A 13,686-nucleotide genomic window follows, 5' to 3' on the forward strand; every position below is an offset into this window, starting at 1 on the left:
TTTTGTTGCAAGACTGGTCAAGTAAGCTACAAACGTGGAAATAATCATTGAGTGTTACCAGACAAGTAGAAACTTTACAGAAGGTTCCCATAGGCTTCAGACGATTCAGTTCCTACTAGGAAAGAAAAGCAAGTTTTTGAGACCTTCATGAAACACAGCTTGGGCACGATGAATTTGTGCTGAAATATGAACTGCACATTATTTACAACAGGCATTAGTTCCTCAGTTAGGTAAACTAGAGATTTGCAATTATATCATATGAGTATAAGGTGCCCATAAAAGAAATATTAACACTTCACTATAATTTTGCATATAATTTGTAAATCTCTCAACACATTATAGATTAATATATCATTCAGGATTTGATAGGCACATTTAAAATAAATCTTTACGAAGCACAAATTATAACATCACCTTGCGTAGCATCTATTTCTCCTGTCAATGTCAGTGCTCACATCACACATTCTAGTGTTATTAACCATTTTCCTAACACACAAAATGGCTTTTCTTATATAGAAATGTCTATGTTATCATTTGTTTACATTCATGTATGCATAAAGAAAACATATGTTAATCTTTTTGTTAAACTTCACATTAGCTTATCAACGAGTAAATGTCATAAGAAACCCACACCAATCTTTCTGAATGCTTTTATGATGCAGTATCTAAATCAAGCTTCATTTGTGCATTTTTTTTAAACTTGGTAACCTAACACACATTTGTCATTATCATACATTAATGTCACAAATCCTTTTAACAAGGTAAATTCATAGAGACAGACAAAATAGAATGTCTATGCTCTATAAAGTGTCTTCTAAAGTCTTAAATCTAGTAACCCCCGCCACGTATCCATCAAGGATAGTCTTTTGATAGGGGCCTGGGTCAATGTGCCATAACTTCACTATCCTAAGTGTGTACAGTCATTAAACAGTGGCGTTTCCTTGCCAGTTATTCTGTTTGCACTTATATTGTGTAATCAAGTTACTCCTGTTCTGCACTTCTCCCTAGGGGCAGTGAAGTTAAGCAGTTTCAAGACTGCCATCATATTACTCCTTTTCAGCACATTCTTCAGGGGTAGCAAAGTCGAGCATTGGAGATTTAGGGCCTAATTTAAGGTGTGACAAACTGTAATCAATCTGTCAGGGTGGTGGAGGGCATTACGTCTGCCACCCTAATGGACTATAAGTCACCACATTTAGAAATGATCGCCAGCTAGCGTCATTTCTATACCTTGAAAGGAACCGCTGTTAAAGTGGTTATTTTCAATGTTTAAAAAGTTTGGTGGACAGCCACCGTCAGCTTTGATGTCTAGTTACCATTCTTTTTAAAAGTTTTTGTTATTCAGAAATAAACCCCCCTAGTGGAAGGTTGTTTCTGTAAAGCAAAGAACTAATGACTCTCACACTCTGGCAGTTTTCTCCCAAATATGGAATTTGCTACTGCTTTTTTTCTGTCCCTCACCACCAGGTTTATCTGGCAGTGGTAGGCAGAAAGAAAAGACATTACACTGTCCACCCTAAATAGCAAGGGTGGTGCATTATCCTTCCTCTGACATCCTCTACTCAATTGAGCCATCAGAGGAAGCTGTGCTAACTTTAAATGAGGTGCATAGACCAACGGTTTGGGTTCAGGTTTTTCCTTTGTGTTTGTGATGGAGTACCCTCTCTGCCACACTTTAAAAATAGATCATTAGTCTACAAGGGGTTAGAAACGAAAATACAGCACCAATGACAGAATGACACCCAAACTCAATATTCAGTCACTGCTATGAGGTAAATGGCACAAATATTAAAGTAAAAATATCATGTCACATGAATATCATGTCAAAAATATTGTGAATACCAATATATCGCAGAATAGAATATCTAAGGTAATAGATATACCATCATTTTGTTGGTATATAATGTTGTAAATATTGTTGCATTTAATATCAATTACTTCAATACAGCTGTAATATATGTAGTTTGTTAAATTAATTTAACATACATTAGTATATTACTTTAAGATATTAGTATTGTATTCCAGTTTGTAATTTTAAATGTGTAATTTAGTTTTTTTTTAATTATTTATTAATTTATAATGTAGTAGTTGGTCTGTATGGTAATAGGATGGGAAGATCAATAAATTGTAATTGATTTATTGAAATATTTTAATTTATATTAATCCATACTAATATTATAAAGAGACAGCACCAATCACAACACCCAATACAGTGTTGGAAAGGTCAGATGCAGCAGAAGGACATAGGCTGTGCAGACGGCCACCATATACATTAAAAAATTATATAAAAAACTATTACAATTTCAATATTTTTAAAAACATTTTTTTCCAATTTATATTAAAAATATGTAATGTAATTTAAAAACATAAAATATCTAAAAATAAATACTTTAAAACAATGTAGTAAATTAGTATAAAAAATTAACAATTAATACATTTAAAAATTATCATTTACAAAACCTTTGAAATTTACTGAAAAAACCATAGGTTTCAGCCACGTTATAGTTGGGAATTAGCATTTAAAAAACCTTAGAAATTCACTGAAAAAACCATAGGTTTCACACATGTTATAGTTAGCTGGAGATTTCACTCATACAAAACCATTGAAATTCCCCCGTTATAGTTAGTTCAGCTAACTATAACTCGCGCACCCGCAATGCACTGCTGATGATGTCACATATTACATCACTCATGACATGGTCAGTGACATCTCTCATGACATCTCAAATGACATCACTGATGACATCATCCTTGTGAAAGAGTGGCAGACCTCCTCTCAGCGTAATATAACCTTTGATACACACCTTCAAAAATAGAAACTAAAATTTTCAAAAAAATGGAGATACCAATACCAGTTAGAACAACCTATTCAGTAATTCTAAAATCTACATACACATCCACTCATTCACCAACAGTTCTATATAGTCACTCATATATGTACTCACTCATCATATGTACTTATACACCTATACATCCTGTTACACACTGATATTCATCCATACAGTTACTCACTCACATACTCACACATGCAAATAAACTATCAAACACTTACTTTTACAGAAACGTACACATACTTACTCTCTTAAACAATCTCTTATAGAAACACATACTTATTTATACAGGAACTCTTCCAATCTCTCAGACTCTCACGTATAATCACTTATATACATCAATACTCACATATAGTAAATTAAAATATATGTAGTCCATACTAATATCATGAAAAGAGAGAGCCCAAACCTTTGAGGCGGGTAATCTCAGTAACCAAAGCACCAACCTCAACACCCAATACAGCGTTGGAAAGGGCAGTTGCAGCAGAAGGACATAGGCTACGCAGACGGCCAACATATACATTTAAAAGGCAAAAGAACCGTGCCAGCAAAGCAGTCCCTTGTGGGCGTTTCTGCGTTGTGCTGTGGGCGTGGACTGGGGGGTGACTAATGCTGGGGGCGTGTGTCCGCCCTTCATGCCATGTTAGTCATACATACAAGCGCCAATTACGTTGCTGCGCAGCATGAAGGGGCACGCTGGGGGCGTGTGTCTGACCTTCATGTCATGTCAACGCAATTGTGCCGCATCAAGGGGCTACCATCAACCAGGGCTCTAGCCGGGCTCAGGCTGCGGATCAGTACACTAAATACACGCGCCTGATAACATCAACCAGGGCTGCCACTGGGCCTCAAGCGGGGGAACACGCTCTTGCTAACATCAAACAGGCCTGCATCTGGGCCTCAAGCAGTGGAACACGCAAATGACCGTGTCTGCGGGGACAATTACTGCAGCCTCTCCTACTCGCTGTCACTCAACTCTCATTAAAAGGATTTACCCACGGCTGGTAACTCTCTCATTCAACGGCATTACATGCGCCTGCTAACATCAACCAGGGCTGTAGCCGGGCTCAGGCGGCGGATCACTACACCAGTTACACGCGCCTGCTAACATCAACCAGGGCTGCAGCTGGGCCTTCTCCGTCCCGATTTTAATGAAACAATTTTTTTTGCCTACCACGAGATTTTAAAATAAATTGCCCTTGCCAAATACACACATTACACACATTCTATTTCATACCCAGACAACGTTGGGACGGGCTGCTAGTAATTTATATTTTAGTAGTGAACTGTTATATTAAATAATAGTTTTCTAATTAATTATTAATCAGGTCTTTTGTAACTGATAATTAACTTAGTATATTTTTATTTTTATTTAATATTTAAATTATTTGTTTTTTGTTAGGACGAATTCATTGCTACATGTTTGTCTAATTAATATTTGTAAAAGGTGTTTTAAAGTAACCCTGGGCAGAGTGCTTCGCTCTGCCCACAGAGTGCACGTAGTGTTGCCTACTACGCAATTCGCAAAGTAGGCATAGTAGGCAACACTACGCACACCCGTGGACGGAGCGAAATTGCCCGCCTCCCGCCCTCTTCTACACCCCTAATTTGGATTTTAAATAGGTTAAAAAGTAAAGAAAAGCACTTACCTTTTATGCGGCGTTCTGGGGCTTCATCTTCTTCTTTGCACCAACTTCTTCCAACCAAATGCGCATGCGCGGGCCCCGCGCATGCGCATTTCTTGCGAGAAATGCGCATGCGCGGGCCCCCACACATGCGCATTTGGTTTGGAAGAAGCCGGCGCAAAGAAGAAGATGAAGCCCCGGGACGCCGCATAAAAGGTAAGTGCTTTTCTTTACTTTTTAACCTATTTAAAATCCAAATTAGGGTTGTAGAAGAGGGCGGGAGGGAGGCGGACGGCGTGAAGTGGGGCTACGTAAAGCGCGTGGGTGGGCGTAGATTCATGCCCACTTCACGAAGCTTCGCGTAGCCCCACTACGGCCACTACGCCCAGGGTATTTTTAAGTTTTCATTTTGTATTATTTAAGTAATAATTTCATGTAAATGTTAATTTATTTAATGTTTGGTGTTTGTGATTTTTCTGGGTCACAGGGAAAGAAGTTACTTTAATTTAATATCAATTAACTAATTTTTTAGATGATTGTATTTTTATTGTTTTGGTTTATGTTGTATGCAGCTTTTGTTTTTATAAAATATGATTTAAAATTGTTTTGTTGTTTGGAATTTAAATGTTTTCTAGAAAATATTTATGTTTTCAACACTTACCCTACAGTTGCATACATTGGAGGTGGAATAGTAATTGGACTTTCCCTAATGTTGCTTAGATTGAAGTGGGAATAGCAAATCTAACCTCTCCGAAGTCGAGCGCTTTGCAGACTGGAATGGGACTAGTAAATGTAACCCCTATGAAAACCATTTTCTTACTGTTGAATAGATTTAAGTGAGAATAGTAACTTTAACCACACCGAAGTCCATTGCTTTCCCTTACGTGGCTTAGATTTGAGTGGAAATAGTAAATCTAACCCCTCAAAACAGTTTCCCCGATTTTGTTTAGAGTGGATCTATATTCATTTCTATTTTGTTGTTTAATTTTATTTTTCCCAATGTATATTTTGTTTTGTATGGGTATATTATGTTTTAATTTTTGTATTTAATATATTATTGTAAGTATTTTTTGGTTTCTGTTATTACTATTTTTGTAAATGTATAAATTATTAAAATAATGTTATTGTGTTCTTTTTAAAATATATATATAGTTGTATATTATTTGTATCTTTAGTGTAAAGTATTGAATAAAACTATATTAATGCTATTGATGTTGGTTTAACATGTTTGCTAATTTTCACTTCATTTTAATGTTAATATTTAAATTAAATACATGTACAATGTTTATTTATTGTTATATATTTAATGTACATATCTATTAATATATATATATATTAACACATATATATATTTAAATTAAATGAATGATTTCAACTATTTAACATTATATTATCTTGAAAGAATTAACTATTTTAAATAAATTACTTTGAAGTCAATATTTATTAATAAAAACAATATTGTTACCTTTTTTGACTGATATTCTCTTCTACGATATTTTTGACGCACTATTTTTGTCATTTCTATTATAAATACTTAAACGCAATATTTTGGTAAACTATTTTGACACAATATTCACGTCTCATGATATTTTTGTTCACAATATTTTGTCATACAACATTCCAATACTTAACATATAATAATACTATATGAACAGATAAGCAGAAAAGGACCAATAGAAATAGGATAGATATAGAAACTCACAAAAATTCCTGACACAGAGCCTGGCACCTTCAGAAGCTGAGATAGAACCAAAAATATGGTTATAGGTTTCACAAGCTAGAGAGTGCATTTTCAGATATCATTCAGCACTAGCCTAGTGTTATCTTATGAGGCATTGTGCAGACAATCACAAAAAGGGTCAGGCCTCCTCAGTTTACTATTGTGAATTGTAAATAGTTAAAATGTTGTGCTTGATAGAAAAATGGTAAGTGTATATTTTGGATGTGATCTGTGTTCCCGCTGATATAATGACTCTGATGGCAGCCCAGATTAATCAGTGGATTGAAACTCTAATGTTAAGATATCAGTCAAAGCAATTCTAAAACTTCATGTCCTAAAAAACTACCACAAAACAAACAAAGGTCTCACACATGTGATATTCAGACTGCCAACAGATTCTCAGTATCCTGTTAACAGGGCCTTCAATGAATCCCTTACCTACTTTGATGACCCTTGGAGAGACCATATTTCAGAAGTCTATATCTCAAAATGTAGTAATCTTAGTCAAATTTCTTTCCATACCAGGGGCTCCAATAAAACAGCGAATGGATGGTGGATGCCAAAGGCTAGCTCGACTGAGGTAAAAAATGGGATTTATGTCTTTGGTCTAATCACAGCTTTAAAGGATATCATCTACATATTCTTAAGGGCTGGAGAGATCAACTGCCCTGAGACCAAAACAATTGGCCACATGTAATGAAGTACAGCTTTAAGTGATAGGCTTGAAGAGAAAATAGCAAAGGGACCGGATGGAGGTTGTAGAACCGGGAAGGATGGCCATGGTTTACGCTCAAAACACATTTTGGTGGGGAAACAATAGATGTAACTGCTGTACTTCAGGCCTAGCTTTGTCTTCAGTTTTTATTCTGTCTAGCTGAGCTGCAGGGACATTGTGGATTCTGGACATCTAAGTCCATTAACTTAGCCTCAAGGCAGATCTTATCAACTGCACCTTGAATAGGCCTTTTTGACAGCGAGGGGACTAGAGCTGAGCTAAATTTAAATTAGCTGGTGTCATTTCAGGAACTTCATGACACAGTTATTAGGCAAGCCTCTTCAAAATGTGCTACAAATGGAACGGAACTTGAGTGGCTGTTATTTGGGGTGCTTTCGATTTTGCACACCGGAACATCTGAACGTGAGTGGCTGTTTGTGGTGCTTTTCTATATGTGGCGTATTTCATGCTAAAATATATCACTAAAAGATGACCTTGCATTTTGCATAATTAAGTGTAATTGCACATGTTTTGTCTACATTTTGCAAAACTATACAAAGCAAATTACGTGAATTTCGCATACTCCTAGACAGACACGTCTCTTTTTATATGGAAGGGCAGCGAGAGGATCCCTGAGGGCAATGTGACATGGATTATTTTTGTCCTCCTTCCTTAATTGTATTATTGCAATTGGTCTAAACTTTTTCCTCTTCAAAAATAGTTTTGTCTGCCTTACTTGTGTTGTGGATGTCAGAATACAAATGTAATGTTTCTTCAGTGAGAAGGCCTGTCTGTTGTGCAACTTACAATGCAGAGGGATGAATGTGAGAAGTTGGCCCGATATGCAACGTTCGCTATTCTAGCGACCGCTATGTATCGTTCCAACGACCCTTATGGTGTTTGGTTGTAAGTCAACCTATAGACCAGCTATCCTAGTAGCGTGGATACGAGCAGTCTAAGGCTAAAGACTCGAGAGGGCGTGTTAAGCCAGCTGTTTACCACACATGTACCCCTTGAACACCAAGTGAAAGGACACCACACAAGTGTTATGAAAATAAACAGGATATTTATTAAGAATCACAACAGCCCTGTACTCTTTATGTGGACAGGGTACTAAGCACAAACCAAATCTCTTAGGAAAATACTTCAAGTGCACAGTTAAAACAAGTGTCCGAGGACACGGAAAGTTTAAGGTCTCGGGCGGACCCGATAAGGCAAGTCGGAAGCGAGGGACTCAGGACCCTAGAGTAAAGAGGCTATGCAGGCACCGAAATGCCGAGTTACCTAGCCACGAGGGCTGCGGCTGCACAAGTCTTACAGGCGTCGGGGTCTTCGCTGACGAGCCAGGAGCCGGAAGAAAAGGAGTTGCTGGCCGGCGACCAGTGATGAATAGTTCGTAGAGATCCAAGCCTGGATCAAAGATTGATGACACCTGAAAGCAGAGGGGACCAAGTTCGTACTACTAGCCAGTAGTCGGAGGGTACCCGGAGGGCACCGGTTGGCCGTCACCTCGACTAGGTGAGTGGGCGACGCTAGGCTCTGCAGTCTCACGGACCAGGAGGCGTTGTCGGCGACCACGGTGGAGGTGCGAGCTGTCCCACGAAGAATGATGCTGTCGGCGTCGCTGGGCCCAGGATGGGGCAACAAGCCTTGGCAAATCTCAGGGCCACGTGGTGGGCCTAAGATGGCGTCTTGAGTGGACCAGGAGGGTCCGGGGTGCTCCTCGCAAAGATGGAAGCAAGGGCCAGTCTGGAGCAACCAGACCAGCAGAGTTGTTTGTCGGTCGTCGTCAAGGAAGGGCACAAGCCAGCGGCTAGTGACCAGACAACGGGCTGAGCAGCGAGCAGAAGGGCCCCACGCAGATCGTGGAGATGCTGGGAGACTGCACTTCGGTGCTAGAGCGGCTCAGGGTCGGGGCTTCTCGGACCCCAGAGCACTCACCAGGGAATCGCTTCGATGGTCGTGCTGGTTTAAGAGCGTGCAGGTTCTGATGATGGCCGGTCCCTCGAAGTCTCGTCGCACCCACAGATCACAGCTGAGCTGATGGCGTGGGTAGAGGTCAGAGGTGCCAGGGAAGCCGGTTCTCGTCGAGCTGGACCGTCGGATTCCTTGAGGAAGGACTTACAGCAAACCGCAGAGTTCTTAGATGGTGCCCGCTGATGCAGGGTGACTACTCCTTAGTCACAAGGGAGAAATCTTGAGAAGAGTCTTGAGTGTCCTTTCGTAGAAAGTAGTTCTTGATTCAAAGATGATCTAATTTGGAAGGGTCCCCGCTCCGGCCTTTATTCTAAAGAAAGGGGTGGGTACATGACTAGGTCCTGCCCTAAGGGTGGGACCAGGAAGGGGGGTAGTTACACCCCTCTCCCCTGCCGGGCTTTCCCCAGGCCAGGGCTGGCGCCCCTGGAACTGGTTCTGGCCGGCAGATGCGTAGTGAGCACCGGGGTGCCACTCCGCAGTCACCTTCTCGCAAAAGCCCTACCTACCCAGAATACACAAACCCTGTCTGGGACGGTGCGAACACCGCCCTCGACAGGAAACCCTTTGTCCAAGCTCTCCTCGCTAGAAGGACTCCCAGCAGCAGGAGGTCAGACTCGTGTCTGTGGTGGCAGCATCCATTTTGTGGAGCTGAGGCTTTAGTTAACTTTAACCGGGGTTCACAGTTACGTACATGTCGTGTCCCTCTAGAAGGGCGGAATGCTAACCTCGTCGCCAGAATTGGTGAGGGGGCCGCATCCCGATTCGTATGACACCTTACTCGACATGTTTTGATAACGCGACACCGAAGTTACCGATGTGGTACGCGTTATCATGGAACAGCCATTGGGTCTTGATTCCGCAAGCTGCAACCGGGCTCGGCTCGGGCCTGAACCTAGCTCACACGAGTCCACGCACTCTGCCTTCAGGATTGTTAAGGCCTGCCATAGGAGTGACTGATAGGGACTCGGGTGTCCATTGTATGGTTAGATATAGAGCTACTATACCTAAAGCGAAGGGTGATTACATGACTTCGCCCCAGCTGTCGTGCAGCCAGTTGTGTCAAATTTAGGAGGCCAGCCAGGGGTGGCATAATACATGCTGCAGTCCCTGGCGGCCCTGGGTACACCTATGCCCTGCGTTACGGGGTCTGATAAGGTGGCCCAGTACCAATTGGTAAATGCACCTAGGGCACATCTCGTAATTTAGAAAGAGAACAGCCAGGCTGTGGGTCTGATTGGCAGGCCCACAGCCAGAGGAAGTCGTAAACCAGTGAAACAAAAGCAAAAAATCTGGGTGATCATAGGATTGCAGACCCTACTCTCCTACAATGAAAATATGGAGTGAAAAAAATATAATGTGCACCTTAGACCTAGGTTTCAGATCCCAGTGGTTGCACCATAGTTCATGCAAATGGACAAGCTTTACAAGTCCCCCACCATCAATGGCTTGTATTACATGCTTCCACAATCTACCTCCATCAGAGACATGCAGTTTAACAGCTTCCACAGTCATGTGAACATGTATTTAAACACTTGTACAATCCCCCTTCACCATGCATGCATTTATCTTTTTATTTTATCCCCTATCTTCCACCACCAGCAACATTTATTTACAAGCAGCCATAGCTCTCTTCCAACTGGCATATGTATTTACAACCTGCCGATGTCCTTTTTCAGGATCACTGAAATAATATCGAGGGACAAAATATCGACTTGCCAAAATATCGTGGACAAAATATCGACAGTCAAAATATCGAGTTTGTATCTACAAACAGGTAAGTACAAAAATATCGAGTACAAAATATCGTTAACAATAATATAGATGTAAAAAATATCGACTTTATTAAAAACAGTGTTAAATTAAATTAATATTAAATTTTAATGACTAAAATATACTTAAAACTACTTAAATTAAATTATAATAATTAAATAATAGATGAAAATAATAAAAATAATGTTTTACAATCTTATTTGTTGACCCTGAACCCTAAAAATACCCCTTTACCCAAAAACCCCAAACTGACCCTGAACCCTAAAAATACCCCTTTACCCCAAAACCCCAAACTGACCCTGAACCCTAAAAATACCCCTTTACCCAAAAACTGAAAACTGACCCTGAACCCTAAAAATGCCCCTTTACCCAAAAACTGAAAACTGACCCTGAACCCTAAAAATACCCCTTTACCCAAGAACTGATAACTGACCCTGAACCCTAAAAATAGCCCTTTACCCATGAACTGAAAACTGACCCTGAACCCTAAAAATACCCCTTTACCCATGAACTGAAAACTGACCCTGAACCCTAAAAATACCCCTTTACCCTAAAACTGAAAACTGACCCTGAACCCCAAAAATACCCCTTTACCCTAAAACTGAAAACTGACCCTGAACCCTAAAAATGCTCCTTTACCCAAAATTTATCAATATTATTTAATTACCAATTAATTATTAATTAACAATAACAATAAAGTAAATATATTAGAACATTAGCTGTAATTATTTTAATAATTAATATTATTTTTTCCAAATTAATTACTTAAAAATAACACAAAATTATATATATTAAAAATGTACTCTAATTAATGTAATTAACTAATTACAATTAATTAATTAACAATTAATTACTAATACAAAATATGTTCAAAATTATATTAATTAATTAACTAATTAATATTAATTAATTATCAATTAATTATTAATTAAAAATATTAACAAACATATATTAATTAATTGATTATTATTAAATTACTTCCCACCCTATTCCCCTATAAACCCACAACCCGCTACAGAATTACATTACGCAATTATTATAAAAACAAAATTCATTTAATAAAATATTTTATAACATTAATACACACGATTCACACATATTATTACATAAAAATACACTATAAAATATTATATATTATTAAAAATTCGATATTTCTGCTATCTATATTTTATACAGTCGATATTACTTCACTTACCTGAAAAACGATATTTTTGTAGTCGATATTATGTCCAGTCGATATTTTGTCCAGTCTATATTTAAAACTCGATATTATGTCCAGTCGATATTTTGGAGTCGATATTTTGTCTGTACACCCCTTTTTCACTAGGGAAAAGCATTTGAAAACATCAATCCCCGTGAGGGTCACATATTTACAAGCTTCCCATATCTTCCTTCACCAGCGATGTGTGTTTATGGGCTTCCCATGTGCTCCTCTACCAGGACATGTATTTACAAGATTCCAATCCTCTTCTAGAAGGGTTGTGCATTTGCAACTCCTACTGTCTTATGCAAGGGGTTTTAGAAGTAAAATTGGGACAGATTACAAGATAATTCTAGTGAAAACTGGTAGCAGGTGGAAATGATAGAGCCCTGATTGAACCTAGGAGTCAAAGAAAGTTAGAGGAGCACTTAGTAGAGGTTTTGGGGTGGAGGTGAAGAGAAGGGTGGGGCTGGAGGAAGAGACTGATGCAATCAGTGGGGTTTGAGATGCTGGCAAGATCCAGGTTGGCAGAAACTGAAGCATGGCATGTTACCCTAATAGTGAACTCTACTTTTTCATATTCATTGCAGGTAACCATACGATACGACATGGATCAAATGCTGATCACTTTGCAGGATACTGTAAAGATTAAGTTTCCAAACCGGCTGTGCCTGGATGTGGTCAACTCTCTGCTTGTTGTTGGATTTGACTTGCATTCTTACAGTGTGGCTACAATTCTTACGGGAGAATGCTGAAGCCTGTGGTGACAGCCTAGAGAACACGCCACAGAAACTCCCTGACTGTGGGAAGTCGGCCCGGTTATCTAGAGAGGCTGTGGAGTTTGAGCTTATCCCATGGGGTGTCATCTCTTTCTAATAAGGTCCTCTGTATACGAATATGTATTCTGAATAAAGTTTTCTTTTCTTTATTAAATTGTTGCTTCTAGAGTTATTTATTCCATCTATTTCTGTAACCGTTAAAAAGGCAACACCTTAAAAAATATATCTCTGCTCTTACAACTATCCTTGCAAATGTGCTGCCTGGCCATGGTTGAAAAATCTATTTTTGGGATGCCATATTCACTTTATAAAATGGATTCTGGTCTGGCAAAAGGTCTCTACGATGTAATTTCGCATCTGCAAATGGCAGAAAGACAGAAAAGCTTTTTTTGCGCTTTGTTCTGATTGTTCCAACTTTTAAGTTTAATAATAAGTGACAATATTATTCAATTATTCATTTACTCACTAAACATTACCTTAGCCAAATGTGATACCTGCAGGAATTACTGTCACATGAAGTGTCATTACAGGAAGTGTCCTCCCATGATGTCTCACTCAGTGAGGACGTCAGTGACACAGAGGAGAAGGAGCCTGGGTTGTGATGTAGTTAGTATCTTGTTTGTGAGTTCTTACATGTATACTCAGCAATTCACAGATGCGTCATGTCAGAGAAGGAGGGCACGTGACTTAGGCAATGGTTGCATCAGAGTTCTTAACACTCTGTGAACAAAAAGCGCAGGATTTTTCAGGGTTCAGAAAAATAATTTGCATTGTGATTAAGGGCCTGATTACAATGCCGGTCAGACTTACATCTGACCAGTTCTGTGGTAGAAGCAGGACGGCCCAACTAGTAGTCGGCGGTCCCACTGCCTGCATTACAAGAGACCGCCTTAACGGCTATCACAATGTGTATACTTTGCCTTGCGGCGTGTGCTGCGAACTTCAGCCCACGCCGCATTACAAAATATGCACATCTTACATATCCCTGCACTATGTTGTAGGCCTCATTTGGTGCTGGCCACATGGTGAAGTGACATGTAGGGTTCCCCATAGGTGCCCCCCAGAGCC

The 13,686-nt window shown here is 39.5% G+C and overlaps 1 protein-coding gene across 2 annotated transcripts in view; it reads left to right on the forward strand.

Annotated features, from left to right (window-relative positions):
* The window catches only part of LOC147750577 (16 kDa beta-galactoside-binding lectin-like), an 83,727-nt gene extending 70,955 nt beyond the window's left edge, over nucleotides 1–12,772 (forward strand). The window contains exons 4-5 of one of the 2 annotated variants that reach the window (XM_086966997.1): nucleotides 6,702–6,756; nucleotides 12,430–12,772. In XM_086966997.1, coding sequence (XP_086823123.1) covers nucleotides 6,702–6,713 — 12 coding nt within the window. In that variant the 3' untranslated portion in view covers nucleotides 6,714–6,756; nucleotides 12,430–12,772. The remainder of the gene's footprint in view (nucleotides 1–6,701; nucleotides 6,757–12,429) is intronic. The other variant, XM_086966986.1, reaches the window with a different exon arrangement.
* Nucleotides 12,773–13,686: the final 914 nt, after the last annotated feature.

The sequence above is a fragment of the Lissotriton vulgaris genome, chromosome 1_1, assembly GCF_964263255.1.
Source record: "Lissotriton vulgaris chromosome 1_1, aLisVul1.2, whole genome shotgun sequence".
Lineage (NCBI taxonomy): Eukaryota > Metazoa > Chordata > Amphibia > Caudata > Salamandridae > Lissotriton > Lissotriton vulgaris.